Source organism: Lampetra planeri, chromosome 50, assembly GCF_965212315.1.
Source record: "Lampetra planeri chromosome 50, kcLamPlan1.2.h2, whole genome shotgun sequence".
NCBI lineage: Eukaryota > Metazoa > Chordata > Hyperoartia > Petromyzontiformes > Petromyzontidae > Lampetra > Lampetra planeri.
Genome location: NC_136156.1, coordinates 8,996,170 through 9,018,463, shown reverse-complemented (window position 1 = coordinate 9,018,463; position 22,294 = coordinate 8,996,170). Strand labels below are relative to the sequence as shown.

Here is a 22,294-nt window from a genome sequence, read left to right as displayed (position 1 = left end):
AATGTGTACCTGATGATGGTTGTTTGTGTTGCAATCGAAACGTCGTATTCTATTATTTAATTTCTTTCTACGTGACTTTACCGAAAGAACCAAAGAGTAATCAAATCTGAGTTATTGTACAGTATAATACAGGTATTGAACAGGAACAGTACCTATTTTGGGTTGCTTGCTATGAAACAACATTTCCCTAAGTTATGATGAGATTATGGGAGAAATTGCCCCGCTTTAGGCAATGTTTACAGTCTTCCAGTCCCTATCCACCCCCATTTCCCCATTATTCCTTTGGGGGGAAATTCCCTGTTATACAGTTTCCTTATATGTTTCTGGTCCCTAACCCCAACGTATATGCGACCCCCTCCCCCCCCACGTAGCAAGTTATCCATTCAAAGTGAAAAACAATGCTTTTAAAATAAATCCAGTCGAGTAAATACGTAGTTTTTGCATTCCTCCAAAGGCGAATGCAGTACAGACTCTAGCGGAGCTCGAGGAGGAGCACGGACTGCCAGTAAGCAGTGGCATCCTGTGCTGGGTGCAGTGCCAGCCCTACAGTATAGGGTGCAGGGGGTGCCGGCTTCGGGGAACGGGGTTCTACGGGGCCATGGCACTCTGACCCCGGAGGACACGTGCCCGGAGGCGTCTACCCGGGGACCCCCAGAAGGGGGCTGGGGGGGGACCACGTGTCAAGGGGAGATCCTTCTGGAGAGTTCGAGAAGGGGGTCTTGGCAAGGGCGGAGCGAGCTCCGCCACAGGGGATAAAAGCCGGTCTCCCAGTGGGATCGGCTGCTGTTGTGATTCTCAAGAATCTACGTCTACGCCTACGTCCGAAGACAAGACCAACACGGGACTGCACCAAAGCTGGGGTCCCGTCCGTCGTAGCTACTCCCAGTGTAGTTAGCCTGGTGGACCACCACCATAGGTTATTATCTGGTAAAGGGGCAGTTACCCCTTTGTGTTAGGTGTTGGTATTAATAAACGTTTTGCCTCCCAACAGTATGCCTGAGTCTCCGTTTGAGCCCACTACACGTGTAAAACACACACGGGCCAGGAAAATAATCGTCTGCAGGAAAAAAAAACGAATACAAAAAAACACAGAACGATTTGAGATATGCCAACAGTTTACTGGGAACAACGTTATGACACTTAACAGACTGAACAAAAGCCAACAAGTGTGCTGTGTATCAGCAATGAGCTATTGAATTTGTTGCATACGGAGAATTGTTGCCTGGAATTATACATACATGTATATTACTCTCCAATATAGTATTTTTAATAACAGCGTCAATGCATAAACACCCACAGGGCCGTGCTTGGGAGAACATGCAACTGTGAGACCAAAGCAAACCTGCCGTTGGCCATTTAAGGAACAACTTTAACATTGGTCAAAGCTGTCTATAGGGTTTGGGGGGGAATAACATAAGCTGCAATTCACACGGGCTGTGGGGCAATATTATTTGGGAAGCGATAAAATAAAGCATCCAACAAGCGCACCAACGTCACACAGTCACATGTTAATAGCATTACACGTGGCGCCAACAATGCCAATAAATTAGCAGACCAAGTCTCGTTGCTTCATTTAGATAACCTTTAAACACACATGTGCACACCAGTCTACCGCAAAAACACTTGTACAGCACAATGGAGAGTAGAATTCACATTTACAAATCTACATGTATGATTAATTGTCTGCACCCATCGTTTTAAATCACATATCAAAATATTAAGAAACTTGGAAGTAGTCATTGGTTGGCCTCTGAAAATTATTCATACTATCAAGAGGCAACTCAGTAAAGGGATACTTTTCCACACTTATCTGTCCAGAGGAAATTAAACAAACAAAATAGGTCCTATAATCCCAGTGTAAATATTTTCAAAATCGGAAATTCAACAGGTCCTCGAATTCAAATTTCTGGCATAACTGCGTTGTGCGAATGCCACACACCGACTCCGTGGCAGTGACTACACATTTAACTATATCTGTCAACTACCTGTAAAGCCTGGCTCTGACAGCTGCAATGACTGAGGTACGACACTATCCCAAAGGATGCAGCAATATATACGTGTATTTTTAAATATATATTAAATACTCAATTATGGGCTATATTATTGTACAATACTGATCAGTGAAGGAGTGACATGAATGGGACAAATTGTTCAAACATCTACATATTTCAATAAACGATTTAAATATGCTAGTTTATTTACATCAGAAATGCATATCAGAATGTTTACTTGCTATTTCTGATCTTTGAACACGTCAAATGGTAAGTGGATGTTTAAAATGATCATCTCTGCCACAGAAAACATGGAATAGGTATCGGATTCAGCAAACACGCTCATATTTAAGTTTCAGTTTTTATATTTGTAAAACAAGAGCCATCTGGTATTTTTTCTGTCATCTTCATTTCACAGAAACTGCATCTGGAAGACACAATCACAGATAAAATAATTTGCACAGATATACCAGACAATTATGTAGGTGTTCCAGCAAAGATAAACGCAAAAGGTCCATTCTCATCAAGAATGCCACGGGAATGACGGAGCTTACTGCAGACTTACCTCGGAAGTCAGCAGAGCCATTTGGCACTGCAAGGAGGAATGATGGTCACGGATTTCTGAGGAGATAGGAAGTCCTCAGTGGCCCATTATCACATAACATCCTTTGACACCATCAAAACATAACATGCAGCAGCACCACCCCTATGACCGTAATTCAGGGGAATAATTATCTGTTCTCTGACTTAGAGACAGGATTGGAAATTTGCGGAGCATTAACGCGAGATCTGATTGTAACCACTATGAGGGCATTTCCGTCATCTTCTTGCCTAGAATACTAAAGATACGCTCGCAAAAAAGCCCATTCAGGCAAGGGCAGTCAATCTGATACAGAAAAGTTAAGACAGAATTTCATAAAAATTTACAATTCTGCTGCATAGATGATCCATACAGGAAAAATTTATAAAAACCTACCAGGCAGAAATTTGCATAGGCTCCAAAATTGGGTTGAGCAGATCCCATAGATGGATGCGTGTCAGCGACTGTTATGAATTAAGTTGATCCCGTTTACGGCAGCTAATCCGCAGCCAGGAAAATACCGATGCAATATGGTTGCCGTGACGGCATCGCTAAGTGTGTTTTGTGCGGTTTTCCGTGTCGATGACCGAGATCAGCGGTGTCAAGACCGGCCTCAATGAAGAGAGGCTCATTAAGGACGCTACTGGGCAGTTGGGAGCACTTTCTAAACAGCAGAGGTCAGACGAGCAATGCCCACAACAACAAGCAGAGCATCACACAGCTAAAACGCAGCACGTTGGCAGTGGGGAGTACAGATGTCAACTCATATCATCTGAGTCTGCCATGATCTCAATCAGAAGCGAGCCTTCCATACTATGCGATCTCATGGTGCACCTATCCTGGCACAAGGGCCATGGTGATGTCATCACCACGTAGTGGCGAATGTTATTTGTGATCGTGTGAATTTCTGCATGTGTATTTGTGCGAATGTGTCTGTCTGGTTGAATCTGTGAGAGCACTGGTGTGTGTGAAGGTAATGGTACACCTTGAGGTTGTCCCCGAAAATGTAAAGCTCCATGAAAACATGTGGAAAATCCCCTTGCAATCACATTGGGACCTAGAATTGGAACAAATGTTGGCCTATGCAATGTATAGAATTAGGCATGCCATTTGGTACTCAGGCCCCGAGTCACACCCTTCAAATAACATAGATGCATGTACCTGCAAGCACTGCGGATCTTTCGTATGTTAAGTGTTACACTTTGATGTTTTATATTACTTTATTTTAAAATTATCATTTGTATTTCTCACGTTAAAAAAAGTTGTTCAATAGTGGAAACGTTTTTGGGGCCCCGAAACATATCTCGGGCTTTTAACACGGGAGGAGTCGATGGGAAAACGACCGCTAAAACGAGCTTTCACGCCACAGAGCGATTTTCGTGGAACGCATCTCGCTCGTTCAGCGAGACGCACCCGTGTGCTGTTTTCATGTACGGTTGTTTCATAAAATCTAGATTTAAGTGCTCAATAAATGGAGATCCTATGCTTCAAATGACAATCTCTTGCTCGGAATGGCACGCGCACACTGCGATAGAAAAACATTCACATGCGCAGTTTGTACTATACCAGCGTGGTGCAGTTTTGGGGTAAGCAATGGTAAAGGAAGCATTTATATTCCGATAATTGTGAAGTGTTTCAGAAATACACCAAATAATGTATCTAAACATCAAATAGAATTTCGCTTACACTGTGGGAACTGTCATTGCAGATAATATAATATGCAAATAGGATGATTTTCCCCTTGGATCATAAAATAAACCCAGGCTATATAGATCTCAGAGGCACACATTGAATTAATCTACGAGTGCTTGGGGTTCATGGATTAAAAAAAGATCAGTTCTTTCAGCTCCCCACAAACAAATGGATTCATAGATAACCGAATCATGAACAAGAGGATCCTAATTGTATGTGCTGCCATCACTCATGTTCTTTATGGAGTAGGTGAAGAAGCTTTGCGTGAGCTGGCCACAGTCTGAGCCAACCTACGTTAAATGAAGTCCTTGAGGTTAAGGTCAGCCAGAGGATCCTTTGTTGGGCCCTTTTGTGGGCTCTGAGAAACTGGCGTAGGACTGGGCGAAAGCTTGGGAGGCCACAGGAGAAGCACAGGGCACAGACAGCAGGTAGCCACAGCGTGCACACACACGCGCGAACGCGAGAAACACACACACAAAACAGGTGCGTTAGTATAAAGGGTGCAGTTGTCATTCATTCGTAAGTGGGTTAATTGTTTTTTGTAATTGTCGTGAATACATGCATTGCAGAAAAGAATGTAAATCTGGAGACAAGTGTAGCTTTAAAGAAAAAGGAGTGAAAGTGTTTAACAGGAAGATTGTCTGCGTGTTTTGTTAGTTACAACATAGCCAAGGTTTGTGCGAGAAGTAGGTTCTCAATGACCCACACTGATCGTTATAATATCAGACTTATCAGACAATGTCTCCTACACGTGTTTGTTCCTCCACGTAGAAAACAAAAGTACGTTTGACACATCCCATTCGCCACACGACCTTCTGCGGGTGCATATCAACAAAAGCAACTCTGGACTGGTTTTAACATTCATTGTCTCATCATCAGGTCAGGCTTGCTTGAACCAATACTGAACTGCCAGATGTTTAAAGGCGAGGATCTCTGTTAGATATGGGTCCTAGTTGAATGAAAAACGATATTATACAAAACAATAGTAATGCGCATCTCTAAAGCTAAGCTAACATTGCAAGTAGTCGGAGAATGGCATAAGTGCATGGGGTTATAAACGGTAGTGTGGAGAGAAAGGGTTAGTCCAAGCCAGGAGTGTACCAGATGGGCTCGGCCTAGGGAAGAATATTGGGTTAGGCCAAAGAGAGCGGGGAGAGTGCACGTGAGGGCTCAACGTAAACTGGTGCTGGTTTTCGAGAATAGGCCAAGGGGCATGTCAAGTCCTCAAGGGGCAAAGCGGAGCAAGAACACTGCTCTGAGAGTAGACTTAACTGGAGAGCAAGACAGGCCGGTTGGGGTTACCAGCCAATCCAGAACAGGGAGACGGATGTCATGACTGGTGGGGCACGTCGGGCTCCCTGTTCCTGGTGCCTGCTCTGGAGTTGGGGGGAGTGCAAGAGATGTGCTAGACCGAGTGGGCAGCGTGGCTGGAACAGGACCAACCAAGCCACGAGTGAGCAAGGTGCTTGGGTTTGGGATGGTTGAGTAAAAGAAAAATGCGAGGTCATCACCTTTTCTTCCAAAACAAATTAACTGGGGGTGATTTTGTCTGGAACTAAAATTTGGTTACTTAAGAGGCAAATGCATATTTTAGGAGTGTTGGCCAACCCACAGTCCAAGCATTTGCAACCTAACCCGTTTTAAACTGCTTCACAGAACTGTATTAAATGGGTGCGCCGCGGTTGCGAGATGTCAACTCCCTTGCCTGGTATACAGGAGGGCATGGGTTCAATCCCTACCCTGAGGCCTGCTGTATATTTGGAGTTGGTCACATGGATTTTTCTCCAGGTCTTGCAGTTTTTCCCTCCACATTTAGAAACATGCATTTAGAGTATTTGGCTGCTGCTATAAATTTACACGTGATAAGCCAATTCGTTGAGCTATCATTTGTGGTCAGGTCACTTCTGAAAAAAGCTATATCGCTCAGCGGGCCTTACCGATTAACATAAAAATAGTTTAGTTTAGTGTTGATGAACGAAGGATTTCTGGGAAGCAGTTTTGATCAATTCCGGATATATAGCCATCTAAATGTGGCTGGTTACCCACAGGTAGCTGAACTTGCTATTGATCCAGTTTATACAAGGTTGTCATGTTAAATCCTGCTCTGGCATTTCAGAAATTTGTATAAAGTACACTTGATGCTGCACCCAGTAAGTTAAATATCAATTAGCACCATTATTGTTACACTGGTGTCAAGGCTATTTCCAAATTATTGTAAAAAACAACCCTCAAAACTAAACTGTAAACCATTAAAATACATCACCTGTTATATCTCCAAGTAAAATGTTGGAGAGTTTATGAGCCTACTGCCTTCCAGATTCATGTTAACCAGCAGAATTTATTTGAACATGCCAACAATGGACTGGTGTTGTCTTCCGGGGGCTCATGAGTAGTCAGGAGTGCTCGTCAAACACTGCTTATTCACCAGACGTTACTGGTAAGTGCCACTTAGATGGCTAAGTTTGCATAAGGAGCTCAGTTACATGTCAAATCAATAATACAATGACCTAAAATCTTAGGTTTGAATATTTGGCAACCACGAATGTGCAATTCCCACAACTGTTTCAAGGCCACCCATGGAGAAGGATGAAAGCGATTCCCAGCAACCATGGCGGGTTGTACTCGCACACAACTGGGGAGCGGTAGTGTAGTGGTTAGAGCACCGCACTACCAACCCGGTGACTCAAGTTCGATTCAACACTGGTGACGATTATTTTAATCGGTCCTTGGCCTCAGAGGTCGACTCGGCCTCAAATGAGTACCTGGTGCAGTGTGTAAACATCACCTCTGGGGAGACAAAGACGGCTGGGCGAGGTGCTGGCCACCCATCCCCTCATGCCATTCCAGCATTCATAAGGTGCTCGCTAACAGCACCTGCCCCAACAGTCTGCTAAGGCTATATGGGGGATCTTTCGTCTTTGTGCGTGTGCGGGACATCTTGAGCCGGATTGATCAGTTGTGGCAGTGAGTGTGACTTACTGTATGCCATCATGTCACGAGACTGTTGTAGCTTCGAAAGCACTCCACCCTAACTATATGATTGGGTATAGAGATGAGAGGGAGCGCATGTATGCCCTACCCCTCTTATGGGATAGGAGGGCGTCTTGAGAATCAGCTCTACTGGGTAACCCCCCTGTGGCAGGGCGGCTAATCACATCTCAACTCCTTAACAAGGCCACCTCTCAGGACAGCTTGGAATGTTCTATCACCACTTGGAGGATCTTCAAATGTTGCTTTTGTACGGCTGTTGGAACCCTTGGCATTTACGATGAATTGTAAAAGTAATAAACATGTTCTCATTGGTCGGCTTAGTATTCGGCAACGTGCAGCTAACCCAGTTCTTATATACACCGGTTGAAGATTTATTTTGATCTGTTTACTCCAAATGGTGTTGGTAATATAAAACGGTGACAAAACTATACAAGACAAAACGAACCAGAAACAATAAAAATTTAGACCACAAAATTTGAATATTGAATCAAGTCATGATATTGAATTTTGTCAATTCATAAAAATCACTGGTAGCCTCTTAGGTGAAAGGTCAGTGGTGATGGTTAGTGGTTAGGCACGTGGTTTGTGATGGCGAGGTTGTGATGCGGTCGGCATCCAATGGGGGCCCAAACGTGGCTCATTATGCAACTTTGTCTTTTTTGATATTGGGTAAATTAATGTTTGGTTCTTTCGGTAAAGTCACGTAGAAAGAGAATATAATAAATTAAATAATAGCATACGACGTTTCGATTGCAACACAAGCAATCATTATCAGGTACAAATGAAAGAGAAAACAAAACCTAGTAAACTTAGAAATATAACGTAATACAACACAGATCGTCGGCTAACATAACAGGTGATTGGTCTCGGGCGCAGAGGTCCATGATGAAAGAACCGGACTGGCATTTGACCTGCTCGAACACCTTAGGGCAGACATGGGCAAACAACGGCCCGCGGGCCGTATACGGCCCGTTGTGCTTTTTAATCCGGCCCGCCGAACTTGTCCAACCCGATTTGGTCGTGACTCGAACCTAATTTCCCCATTGGATTGTATGTAAATACAATTAATCAGTTCCAGACTCCTACGAACTGTATATAAATATTGTTTTTTTAAAGATTATTAAGCACAAAACTAGTTAATTACGCCATAGAATTCAGTGTAATAGTAAACTAAATGTAACAACATTGAATAACACTGAGATCACCTTGAATAACAGAGAAAACTAACATTGCCGCATCAAGGTTTAGAATCGTTCAACAAGATGATTGTTTCGTCTGCTACATCAGTCGGTCGATTCTGAGAGAGAGAGAATATTCGTACGAGCAATTCATGTTTCTATTGAAAGTAAGTTAACAGTAATATTTGGGTACAGTATTGTTTTTGGAAGCATTCACCGTAATATCGTATCAACGTTTACTTCACCGCATCATCGTATGAATGATGCGAGAAGAGATTAACGGGTTCTTATGTTGGCGATTTACGTACTCGGCGCTTTCGCTCTCTAAATTACGGCTTGAATGAGGGGGAGGGGTATGACTACACTCACAAAATTAATATCTTACTAGGAATTTCTTATAACAAAAGTTATATACATAACTGTTACGCTTTGTGTAATTCAACAAAACAAACAACACTTAACTCCGAGTTCTCTCCAAATTTCACGAGTCCGTTCTAGACCCCACAGTTCTTTTTAAAGAGTTTTAAGCACAGAACACATAATTAAAGTTTAAAAAATCATGAATTATACAAACTTTTCAATAATTTCCTTCTTCACTTCGATTTAAATTTTCTTTAAAACCTTCTTCTCACCAACATTACCACTCATTACCACTTTCTCCGAAGGCAAGTTTGTAAAAGAATGCATGGTACAGACAGCAGACATCTTGTGTCCGGAGATCAAAAGAAAATTTGAAAAAGTCAGCTTATCACGCAGGACTGTCACTCGCCGTGTGGAACGGATTGATTAAAAAATATAGCCAGTCAATTAAACAAAAAGTCTGATTCCTTTGAATTATATTCACTAGCACTGGATGAAAGTACGGACGTAAAATACACTGCTTAGCTCCTCATTTTTATCCGAGGCATTGACAGTTTTGCGATAACAGAGGAGGTTTTGACCATAGAGTCCCTGAAAGGAACAACGCGGGGACAGGACTTGTATAACCAGGTATCTGCTGTCATCGAAAGAATGACGCTACCTCGGAGTAAACTTGTCAATGTCACAACGGATGGATCGACAAATTTAACTGGAAAAAATGTTGGGCTGCTGAAAAGAATCCAGGATAAAGTGAAAGGGGAAAACCCTGTCCAGGATCTTATTTTCCTTCACTGCATCATCCAACAGGAATCCCTGTGTAACTCTGTATTGCAGCTTAATCGTGTCGTGAATCCAGTCGTAAAACTTGTGAACTTTATACGAGCAAGGGGACTTCAGCACCGTCAGTTTATTACCTTCCTGGAAGAAACTGATGCGGATCATCAGGACTTGCTTTACCACTCTCGTGTCCGCTGGTTAAGTTTGGGGAAAGTGTTACAACGAGTGTGGGAGCTGAAAGACGATATCATCGCATTTTTGGAGTTGATGGGGAAATCTGACGAATTCCCTGAGCTAAGCGACAAGAACTGGCTTAGTGACTTTGCGTTTGCTGTGGACATATTTTCACACATGAATGAACACTTGCCATGCAGGAAGAGACACCGCGAAACGCAAAAAAATACAGCAAATCACTTGAGGACCTGCACGGAGAATTCTGCCGTAGGTTCTCCGATTTCGAAAACATTGAACAGTCACTTCAGCTGGTGTCCTGTCCCCTGTCACAAGACCCTGAAACAGCACCACAGGAGCTGCAGTTGGAACTGATAGATCTTCAGTCTGACTCCGTCTTAAAGGAGAAGTTCAACTCTATTAAACTGAATGACTTTTATGCTTCACTTAACAGAGCCACGTTTCCAAACCTCCGGAGGACTGCACAGAAGATACTGACTTTGTTTGGCTCGACTTGTGTGTGAGCTGACATTCAGCGTCATGAACACCAACAAAGCCCGTCACAGATCAAAGTTAACGGATCAACACCTCAGATCTACCCTGAGAATTGCCACAACCAAAATAACTCCAGACTTGGATGCACTGGCAAAAATGGGAGATCAACAACACTGTTCCCACTGAAACTGAAAGTGATGATGTGTTGCTGCAGCGAGGTTGGAGCCAAATCTCCGCAACACAGCCTGCGTGGCTGCTCTAACCTGTTAATGTAGATAATAAAGAAGTTCAAGTGAGGTAATTGGTTTGGGCGCAGGCCTCAGATGTTTTCATGATGTTTCATCAGTCATGTTACGACATGTTTTTGTATTGTTCATGTTCGTGCAGTTTGTTAAATTGCCTTGCAAATAAATGCTTTGCTACCTGTTAAAGGCAAAATCCTTTCATGTAATAATTTTTACATGTCATTTATATTAGTTCACACAAACACTCCATCCACCTGTTCCTGGGCCGGCCCCTCTGTCAAATTTTAGAACCCATTGTGGCCCGCGAGTCAAAAAGTTTGCCCACCCCTGCCTTAGGGTGTAAAGCCCACGCCCCTGGATCAAGGCACCCTCGACTTCAAATGCACCATCCCTGCCAGATCATAAGGCTCAAATCCACCGAAACGTTAGAGTTCCTGGAAGTCCAGATTGTAACCCTGCTCCACAATTATTCAGACCTACACGTCCATTAGTGCACACCCACACCGGTGTAAACTCGGTTATATGGTCTCCTCTGCATACAGAAGATGGGAAGGATGACCAGCCACTCCCCTTGGCACCGTCAGTGTTGTTAATAACTGTCAACTGAAGCTGCTGTATCAGTTCGGTGTTGTGGTAATTTTGGGATTTTTCTTTGCTTTTCTTCTGGAGAAGCATGACTTGTAGGCTGGTTTAGGAGGCAGGCTTCCTGCTTTAGCATCGGAATTGACATCTAGGAGGCCCACAGGGGTCGAAAGGAATTGCACGACTGCACGTTCTAAGCATCATCCACCTTTTGAAGTCATTCCTATAGGTCTTTGTTGAAGAGGATTTATCTTCGAACGGCAGAGTGCACAAGAACGCCCTTGAGCTGGTGGTCAGCTTTTGGCCGCTACTGTCAGATCATCAATTGGCCCACTACGGCAAAAGTCACCACCCTGGGAGGTGCTGGTGAGCAGGTATCTTTCCTGCTTCGAGAGAAAATATGGCCATGTCCTGAATGTCGAGGTAGGCATGATAGAACTTCTGGTCTTCCTCTTTATTGAGCTTGAGTCTACAATGACTTAATGACGGACTTGGCTGTGAACGCTACACACGTGGTGATGCATATGATAGAAACTGCATCACGATGACCATTCTTAAATCCCTTATCCAATGCCCTTGTCCAGTGTCCAGCAGGGACTGGGAGCTTTCCTCCTGTACAACAGGGTAACCCTGGGAATACTTTTGACTACCATTGCCGCATCCACACATGGGACTGAAGAGAAAATGTATGTGTCTGCCTCGTCCTTGAGGCTGTTCGTGGCCCATGGAGCCCCTCTGCTCGCTTTGCTTACTACCGGTGGATCTGTTTCTTCAGAGCATCTAGAAAAAGAAGAGTTGTAATTCCTTGCCTGTAGACCCTTGATGAAGAATGGCTTCAAATCGGGTCGGCTGAGATTGTTCCAGTTCCGCGAGCTTCAGCTTCTGCCTGATGCTGCATCTCAGCGAGTGCAAGATATCTTGAGGAAATATCAATTTCTCAGTGCCATCTTCATCTGACAAATCCCAGTCTGAAGACGACTCCACCATTGAGTACTCATGTCGCCTATTTGGTCTTTTCCATCTTGGCTCTACTCTCTCACAGCCTCTTCTATGAAAGAGTGCAACTCATGCTTGTCCAGTTGAAACGAGCTCTCCTGAAATACACTTGTCTCAGCAGACAGCGGCCTCTGAGGTGACACTTCCACACTCAAAGAGTGAAGAACAAGGCAAAGGATAGACATCCATTCTAGATTTGAAGCTTTCGTGACTGCAATGATTCATACTCTTAGGTTTTTTCGGTAAAGTCACATAGGTAAATTTTTTTTTTATAGAAATAATCATAGAAATAAAAGAATAAATCACGACATTTCGGAGGTAACACAAGTCTCCGTCATCAGATGGGACCGTCACAGCTGAATTTACTGTATTAAGTGAGGAAAGAATCCAAGAGGCAAGCCCTTAAATACAAGTTAAGGGGGGGGAGGGGCTTGTCTGAATGTGGTAGCCAGGGGTATGGCCTGATGGTCCTGGGCAGCGGGGCTAAAAGAGAACAATGGTGCACATCGGCTCATGGTTGTGGCCGGTGTTAGCTGATAATAAGCATAAAAGTAAGCAATACTGGTAAACGCTGGGGATGTCAACACTCGGTAAAGTCAAATAGTACCTGTCAGATAATTGAGTCTTCCGCCGTTGCCGATCATTGCTACAATGCTGTGAGTTCTCATAAGATTGTCTTTTCGGAGACCAAGGTGCTCTGCAAACCTTCTGGCTACCATCAGAGGTTTGTGCACGAAGCCATCCAGATATACAAACACAGACATAACTTCAACCGTGATGATGGGTACAAACTGAGTAATCATTGGAAAGATGTCTCGATTTTAAGCTTTCGTGACTGCAGGGATTCATCTTCTTGGCTCTTTCGGTAAAGTCACGTAGAAGGGAAATAATAAAATAATAAAAATAATAAAAATAAAACATAATAAAATAATTCTCACGACGTTTCGGCCACAACGCAAGCAGCCGTCCTCAGGTGAAGAACAGGTCTGTCGGGAAGACAGCGTCTGAATGAAACACCCCAGGCTTGGAGCGTATATTTAAGCTGGGTTGGAGGGGGAAGAGAGCCTTGACAAAATAATTTGCATATCAAGAGGAATTTAGCATATTTATGGGAAATGCAGACATGGGATTAGTCACTACTTGTGAAATGCGTAGGAGGTGGGCGGGGGGTTTCAAAGTCATTATGCCCGTGCATTATGCAGGATTAGCAGCATTTCGTTGTGGCCGAAACATCGTGAAAATCATTTTATTATGTTTTATTTTTATTATTTTATTATTTTATTATTTCCCTTCTACGTGACTTTACCGAAAGAACCAAGAAGATGGAAAGATGTCATTAACCATGTAAAAAAAGAGTTAACTACACATTTGTACCATCTTATCTGACAGGTACTATTCGACTTTACCGAGTGTTGACATCCCCAGCGTTTACCAGTATTGCATGCCGCTGTTGTTTACTGTGCCAGCCTTAACAGGGATGTAACGATTCAGCCCCACCTGGTGATCTGGCAAACTGTCGCATTTTGGCATTATAATTTGGTTAAATATCAATAACTTTTAAAAAAATCAAAAGAGTGGCCTCTAGTGGCTGAAGAGGTTACAAGAACCAATTAAATACAAAAACAGATTCGTGTAATTACATGCATGAATAATAAGTTTAAGAATCAATATTTATATAAAGCATTTCATCCCTCGTGTGTGCGAACAGTAATTACCACAAAACAGTGCTAAAGCGCACCTCCAATTGGCACGGTTGGCTACATATGGTGCAAAAGAAGTTCAACATGCATGCATACAAAAGAATTTGGGCCAGTGTGGCTCTTAACTTGTGTGCAATAGCAGTCAAAACAGGCTGCGGATACAGCTGAATGTAATTACCTGCGCGGTACCCATGCTCCCAAAGGGCGGTCTCATGCCAGTCTGAGCACTGGTGGCCCCAAACATGGCTGGTGCCGGTCCCATCAAGGGCACTCCAGCCATGGCTCCTGGTGCCTGAATTAAACAAAGCAAGACAAGTTAAATTTCGATTTAAAGCTTTCGTGACTGCAGGGATTCATCTTCTTGGTTCTTTCGGTAAAGTCACGTAGAAGGGAAAAAATAAAATTAGACAAATAAAACAATAAAATAATTCTCACGACGTTTCAGCCACAACGCAAGCAGCCGTCCTCAAGTGAAGAACAGGTCTGTCAGAATTCAGACGCTGTCTTTCTGACAGACCTGTTCTTCACCTGAGGACGGCTGCTTGCGTTGTGGCCCGAAACGTCGTGAGAATTATTTTATTGTTTTATTTTTATTATTTTATTATTTCCATTCTACGTGACTTTACCGAAAGAACCAAGAAGATGCAAGACAAGTTATTTATGAAATGACAGACAAAAAGAAAATCAATATTAATCATAATTATTATATCGTTAATTTTTATATGTTCATATGAGAGAATGTGTAGCTATATTTGTTTGTAATAATTTCCAAAGGATAAAGAGAATATTATCTGTAAGTCTTTACATATGTCTAAGGCAGGGGGCTATAATGCACATAAAGATGATCTTTATAAGGAGTGAAAATAAATTTGTGTTTCTAAAAAGAATTACTTGCCCGAAAAGGGACCGATTTATAAAAAATAGTTGGGTAAAATTTGACCAAATACATGTATCTTTTTGACCAATGCGTGACGTAACTCGCCAATGGCTAATGACATCATACGCTGATAATGATGTCCACACGTCTCCGCTTGGTCCACGTAGGTACAGGGGACCCAGGCAGGAAAACTAGGCAAGGGCCAGGACTGGTTGTCGGCAGCACTATACCCTCAATTGCATTGATGTTAAAATCATACATTATTTCTAAACAAGATGATGTTAGCATGTGTTAATCTCATTACAGGTGATGTAATGTCGTTTATAGCTAATATATTTAACACAGAAATTCAGTTTTGGGCTAGTGCTCCTGAGGCCAGCCATACATTGTGCCTGGTTTCTAGTGCCTCGGCGGGCAAAGGAATCTGTGCAATATAGTAGGAGGTCCAAATCATCATCAGCCATTATTTATCGTCAACTGGATGAATATCAATGATGTCTCTGACATGTTTGTTTTTCGATCCATGTGTTCCTCTTTCCGTCTCAGTAGAATTCCAAGCATGCATCTTTCAAGGGTTTGAACACTTTTGATTTGGTGTCTGCTTGTAAATGGTGAGATCAATCCTTGGATTCCTGGAAGATTGGCATATTGGTCCAACAACAAGTGTTCTCAGATAAATTCAACAATAATTTTTTTTACCAGGTAAGGCTCACTGAGCTATATATATATATATATACATCTCTTTTTAAGAAGCGACCTGGCCACAAACGATAGCTCAATTAAGTGGCTTATCATGTGGAAATGTATAGAAGCCAAATACTATAAAACACATGTTTCTAAATGTGCAGGGAAAACCCGAAGGGCCTGGAGAAAAAATAAATGCGACCATGGGAAGAGAGATACACGCAAACTCCAAATATACAGGAGTCAGAGTCAGGATCCAATCCATGACCTCCAGTATACCAGGCGAGCTATTTAACATCTTGGCTAAAAGGGTCACACACACGAGGAGTTTCACTATAAACCACACACACACACACACACAATTGGTAACGGATCATTTTATCCACATCCAAACCTTTCAGCTTCCAGGCTACTTCTTGCTATGCCAAGGAAATATCGTCTCTGTCTATCCAAGGACATTTCACAACAAAATCCTTGAAAGCAGGGGTGACCAAAAACTTGTTTTCATGGACTGAATTGACAAGCATGCTGAGGGCTGTGTGCTATAGACATTTAGACAGAACAATGTATTCAGAACTAAATGTCGTCGGAGCTCACAGATGGGTAATGAGCGACTTCCGCGACTCGTCGTGTCGAGGGCACTTCTTTTATTCACACACGGCACAGCACAAGCCAACCTTTTTTCTCATTATGGTACAACACTTAGATGTTAGCGCTCTACTGGCTACACACAGGGTCGATCACACGGCGTGGTTCCACTGTCCACTCTCGGCTTCGCCGCTGGCTGGCGGTGGGCCAGGAAGGGTGATGGAACCCCGCAGGAGATCTTCCACGTGGCCGGACGACGGAGAGAGATGACGGCGAGCAGCAATGCAGTCCGGATCCAAGACTCCACACACGAACTCCGAGTCCTCCTCCGCCCCCGCTTATATTCCTGCAGGCACGGCTAGGCTCCGCCTCTGGCCACGCCCTATCATACAACCTTCCCGGAGCATCCTGGCTAGCCCTGCCCATTACCTTTGGCCCACATTCCGTACACCCTTGGACCACCTTGTAAACATCAGCGGTTATCCCCGGCCAATAAAAATCTCACTGTAGTGTTAGTAAGGTCTTCCAAACACCAAGGTGTAACAATTTATCCTCGTGCATTGCGTGAATCAGGTCATCCCGAAGAGCAGTGGGAACGACAACATGGCAACGGTCCAACATGTCCTCTCTCCACATCAAGAGGTCATCTTGAAGAAACAATTGAGGCTCATCAACCGACGCGGGAGTTTTCCGTTCAATTTCTGTGCGACACCACAAGGCCTGTAGAGAATCATCATTCGACTGCCCGTGCACCCAAGCAGCGTGTGTAAGGTACAAAACGCTATCAGCAGGCGCAACCGTCCCAGCGGGCTCAGTCATTAAATGCAGACATGACGGTAGACGATTTCAACGTCGAGGGTCTACAATGGCCCGCACCCGACGAACATGGACAACGAGGCGATTGAGGCAACCGGGACAAGGCATCTGCATTGCAATGTCGAGTACCTTTCCGATATATCACGCGGAATGAGAATTCCTATAGAATTTCGAGCCAATGCGAAAGTTGGCCAGAAGGTTGTTCAACCTTCAAGGAATACTGAAGGGTCACGTGATCCGTGCGAACAATAAACTCCCTGCCGTAGAGGTAAGGCTTGTATTGTGACACAATAACGACATTCTGCAGGGGAGAGGACACGGCTGCCATACGCGACCACTTTCTCAATCCCGTTCTTAACTTGAGACAAAATCGCGTCTATGCCCGTGTCACTAGCATCAGTGTCAAGAATAAATGGCAGGGAGAAATCGGGATACTCGAGGGTGGGCGCATCGGTAAATCGTTCACCAAGGGCTAGAAACGCAGCCTCTTCCTCCGGTCCCCATCAAAACCTCTGGTTCTTAGCAGTTAAGGCATGCAAGGGTTTGGCGACCATGGCAAATTGCAGTACAAACCTGCAGTAGTATGACGAAAACCCGACGAAACTGCGCACATCACCCACGCATGTAGGGGTAGGCCAATCGCGAACACAAGCCGTTTTATCTGGATCTGTGGCTATGCCCTCAGCGCTAACAATGACCCAAATAGCGTACCGAATTCTGTAACAAATGACATTTCGCCAGCTTAAATTTCAAACTGGCTGAGCGCATCCTAGCGAAAACAGATCACAGCCGTCAGAGATGTTCACCAAAAGTGCAGCTGAACACAATGATATCGTCCAAATAAATGAGACACGAGTCCCACTGCAGGTCAGTCAAGACGAGTTCCATAAGTCGCTGAAAAGGTGGCCGGAGCCGAATTCAAGCCCAATTAAAGGCAATTAAACTGGAAGAGTCCCTGGGGTGTGCACAAAGCTTTTTTGGCTTTGATGATTCGTAAAGGGAAAGCTGCCAAAACCCCGATGACAAGTCGAGAGTAGAGAAAAACCGCGCACCAGACAAGGCATTCAGGGTGTCGTCAATGTGTGGGATCAGGTACGCATCGGCCACAGAAACTTTGTTCAACTTACGGAAGGCAACACAAAACCTAAGACTGCCGTCCTTTTTCTTAAAAAGCACAACGGGCGTTCCCCAAGGGCTATTAGATGGAGGAATACTATCGGCGGCCAACATGTCGTCGACCGCCCGTTGCACACATTCCTTTTCTATTGGGCTCAATCGGTACGAGTTCTGATGAATAGGGCCGGCCTCCCGTGTCGATACGATGCTGCAACAGGGAGGTCCGACCGATATCAAATTCACTTTTGCTGAAGACGTCGGAGAACTCGCACAAAAGTGAACACAAGTCATTCTGTTGCTCCACAGACAACTGCGAATTCTCACGACACAGCGCTTCCACCCACATCCCATTCGCGACCCCTATGTGCTCTACTGCACCGACAACACTCTGCGGCACCACGGTATCATTCTCACAAAACGCGGTTGTAGCGCGAGCCAACACCGTACCTGCCTGAACCACAACCATACCCAGACCCACGTTAAGCACTTGCAAGAACGGGGCCTGAACGGAGCGAAGAACTGTTTGTGCGCCAACTAGCGCAAATCGGCAATTCGCCGTATTTGACGGAGTCAGAAGGCTTTCAGCCGTCGGATCAACATTCCCCAATTCATTGCGATAGCGTAGCGGTACAAGCATCTGAGATCCCGGTGGGATCTCCACTGAATCCTTAGCAAGAGCTTGTACCGTGACACTCGCTGCTGAATGTACATGCAACGATGGCAAAAAGAACAATTTGCGACCCGACGGCATTTCCACACACCCTTGATCAACCAGGATTTTAATAGGCATCCTTTTCAGAAAATCTGTGCCCAAAAGGCAGGGAACAGCCAGTGACTTTCAGATCAGGACAGGTCTTACCACAGCAACCTCGGCAATTTTGATGCGCGCATCCACCTGACCAATGATGCCCATGCTCCCACCATTCGCCGCGACACAAGCATTAACGACAGGTCGCACTTGACGAGCAGAGATCGACAACAATTGAAAAATAACATCAGAAATAATGGAAGCCAAGGCCTCCGTGTCTACCAAGACACAGACCTCAATACCTTGAATAGAACTGGATACCGCCAAGGAACCTGCAGCCGCCGTGATCACGCGAAGCGCCAATTTCCTCCAGTGTCCCCGCGCTAGGCCACCCATGCTCAACTAAATTACATTATTGCCCGATGTCAATGTGTGTGTTATGCCGAGAGCGGATGAACCCCGAGTCATTAGATGCCTGAGATTTAAAAATGGAACGGGTGTCCGATATGTCACGACTCGCGTGTTGGGGTTGAGTTGGAGCCGTCGGAGGGGCAGCGGGCGCCGGAGACTTAGTCTGTGTCCGAGGACGATTCTGGCATCCTCGTGCCAAGTGCCCCGGCTGACCGCAGCAGAAACAGGCAAGAGATGGCCTCTGCGCCATCCAATCCTTCTGTTGACGCAGTCCCCAGTTCCATCGACGACACGCAGCGTCTCCTTTTCTCCAGTTCCACGGCGGGAGCACAGCAGCGACGTCTCCCTCCGAAGTCATATCGGCGACCATCCCTTTGGTTCCCCGTCTTGGCAGGGGTCCCCTGTCCGTGCCACCATCGGAGCCAAATGCTTTAGATTCTCGTGGGCCTGAAGACACCTGGCGGCCCATCGGGATGTTTGTACGTCTTCGTCACACAAGTAAAACCACACCAATTTCTCTCGCTAATCCCAACATCCGTTCCATAACGAGCAAGTCGAGGGCCTCCAGATTCACCCCAGGGTAAGCTGCTCCCGCTAACGCCAACAGCGCGCTACGGTAGGCGAGAGGCGTCTCGGCTTCCCCTCGCCTACGCTGAAGAAATTTGCGGCGTGTGTCGGAAGGCGGCTCGTACACGTCCGCCATCTCAGCATAAGCACTTTGAAGTGTAGCCTTTTTATCAGCAGGAATATCTCTGAAGACAGCAAGCGTCATAGTCCAAAACAGTCAGCAAAGTGATCAGCGCCTCATCTTCTATCCAATGCACTGATCGGAAAGCCGCTTCAAATCGCCAAGTGAAGGCGCTCCAATCGCCACCTGCCGTGACGAATTATTTAACTTGAGGAAGTCTTGGTGCGATCGGTCCTACTCACGATGTTCTCAGCGGTGGGTGCCGCGTCTTGCGCACCATGCGCACTTCGTAAAATGGCGGACTCGGTCGCGCCTCTCGCGCGCCGCCCGAGATGGCAGCGTCCGGCTGCGCGTTTTTGTAACCACGCGTAATGGCGGCCGTCGCACCTGCAGATGCTCCCACCAGGACTTCTACTGCGGACTCCTGTCGTTTTCTCCCGGCGGTGTCAGCGCTGAGCGCCCCGTCACCGTAGTCGCCTTGACAAGCGACACCAGTTGTACGATCACCACCCGCAACAAGTCCAGCTGCTCCGAAACCTTCCTCCAGCCCTCTTCGGGCTGCTGGTGCAGAGATGGTGCATCTGCGTCGATCGTCTCCGGCGCAGCAACTTCTCCCGCCGTGGTTGCCATAACTGGGACCACGGTTCCCAAGGTGGGCAGGAGATCTTGGGTTCCATTTTCATTGTCGTTGGAAGACGCCACAGGTGGGTTACGTTTCTTCTGAGGTTTAGACATCTTCTGTTAAATCTGGTTTCGTTTTGAACCACTTCTGACTCCAATGTAATGAGCGACTTCAGCGTCTCGTCGTGGAGAGGGCACTATTATTATTCACACACAGCACAGCACAAGCCAACCTTTCTTCTCATTACGGTACAACACACACGGTCGATCACACGGCGTGGTTCCACTGTCCACTCTCGGCTTCGCCGCTGGCTGGCGGTGGGCCAGGAAGGGTGATGGAACCCCGCAGGAGATCTTCCACGTGACCGGACGACAGAGAAAGATGACGGTGAGCAGCAACGCAGTCCGGATCCAAGACTCCACACACGAACCCCGAGTCCTCCTCCGCCCCCGCTTATATTCCCGCAGGCACAGCTAGGCTCCGCCTCTGGCCACGCCCTATCATGGAACCTTCGCACGGGTTCCCAGAGCATCCCGGCTAGCCCCGCCCATTACCTTTGGCCCAGATACTTCTATCTTTTGGATTGGATGTTGTTTTAGTGGTGTCTGTATCCGTGCTTTCCTTTTCTAACCAACAGGTGTCATCATGTAATTTCACATGTAAGGAGTGACATGAGAAATTAATTCCGAAGAGGGCTATGAGAAATAGAGTATATATATATATTCACAACAGATATTTTATAGGAAATATAGAAACAAATGTTAAAATTCAGGATAGTGCAATAAGATACAATAATGAGATATTTTTGAGGACACTCAAAGAGCGAGAAGAAAGATGTATTCAGAAGAGTTAGAAAATAAACAAGAATAGATAAGAAATATATTTACAATATAGGTGTACAGTCTGTTATCTTATAAACACGTGCTTTCATAACGAAAATTGAATATAAACGTTACAAATGTATGAGGGAACAATTTTTTTTATATAACGCGGATACGAATTGGATATAATGCAATCGAGTGAACAGAACTACATCACGCGACTAGGCATGAGCGGTTGTATGGCTGCCTCGGCGTAGCATCGCACAAGGCGTGATGCTGCTGGATGCTTTTAGATGCTACCTTAGTCTTTGTTTAGCCTGCACACGCATCTCACGTGTTATCCCAGACTGTGCTTTACCCTATATTATATATTATAAACACGATTTATTAATAATGTGGTGTTCTTCAGAAACAGAACTACCGTGTTACAGGAGAACAGACTGTACTCTATTTAAAAGAGCTTTGAGTAAAGTAGGAGAGATACATTCAAATGAGAGGAGACAAGAGTTGGAAGTGAGATGTATTGAGTAGATAGCTATAAGAGACAGGAGAAAATGTATAATTAGTAGAGAAAGGAGAGGGATAGTCAGTAAACAGCTGGGTGACGTGGATACAGCACTCAATGCTCTGCAGGATCACTCACTGCAGGGTCACTTGCCCACGTCTGTACCGACCCCAGCCCCTGCCAGGCACAGTTATCACTCAGCCTGTACAGCTACCAAGGCACTTAGTTACTTCACACATTCATGTGAACTAACTAATGTTATTCATGTTAATTCCACGCTATGGGTGGGCCGGTGTTTTAAACAATAGGTTCAAGTGGCACGGTGAGCGAGAATAAATGTGCCCCTGCACCACATTTGGCCAGTGGGCTGTAGTGTGGACTGCCTAGCGCTAAAGCCATCGTTATTGAAATTTACCACAGCTCGCCAGGGCAAATGCTATTTTAGGTACATTTGGGCAAGATGATGCAATGTCGTTAATTAATTAAACTTCAAACGGTCTCCTGTCTAACAGCATGATAAGTGTGTGCACAAGTTAAAACGTGAATGCATGTGTAGAACGCACATAACTCCCACGTGTGTACATGCACGCCTTTGGTGCTTTCGTGCAAACATTTATTGGTATATAGTTAACCGCCCCTCAAATAATGGACGTGTCCTAA

At 45.0% G+C, this 22,294-nt stretch overlaps 1 protein-coding gene across 10 annotated transcripts in view; it reads right to left on the bottom strand.

Moving 5' to 3' along the window:
* Nucleotides 1-1,097: 1,097 nt before the first annotated feature.
* LOC144734204 (clathrin coat assembly protein AP180-like) overlaps nt 1,098-22,294 on the bottom strand; it is a 140,139-nt gene continuing 118,942 nt past the window's right edge. For 8 of the 10 annotated variants that reach the window (XM_078616297.1, XM_078616298.1, XM_078616303.1 and 5 more), the window contains 4 exons: nt 13,937-14,050; nt 4,558-4,651; nt 2,557-2,612; nt 1,098-2,418 (listed from right to left, as the gene is read on the bottom strand). In XM_078616297.1, the coding sequence (XP_078472423.1) occupies nt 4,559-4,651; nt 13,937-14,050 (207 nt within the window). In that variant the 3' untranslated portion in view covers nt 1,098-2,418; nt 2,557-2,612; nt 4,558. The remainder of the gene's footprint in view (nt 2,419-2,556; nt 2,613-4,557; nt 4,652-13,936; nt 14,051-22,294) is intronic. The other 2 variants (XM_078616300.1, XM_078616302.1) reach the window with 1 other exon arrangement.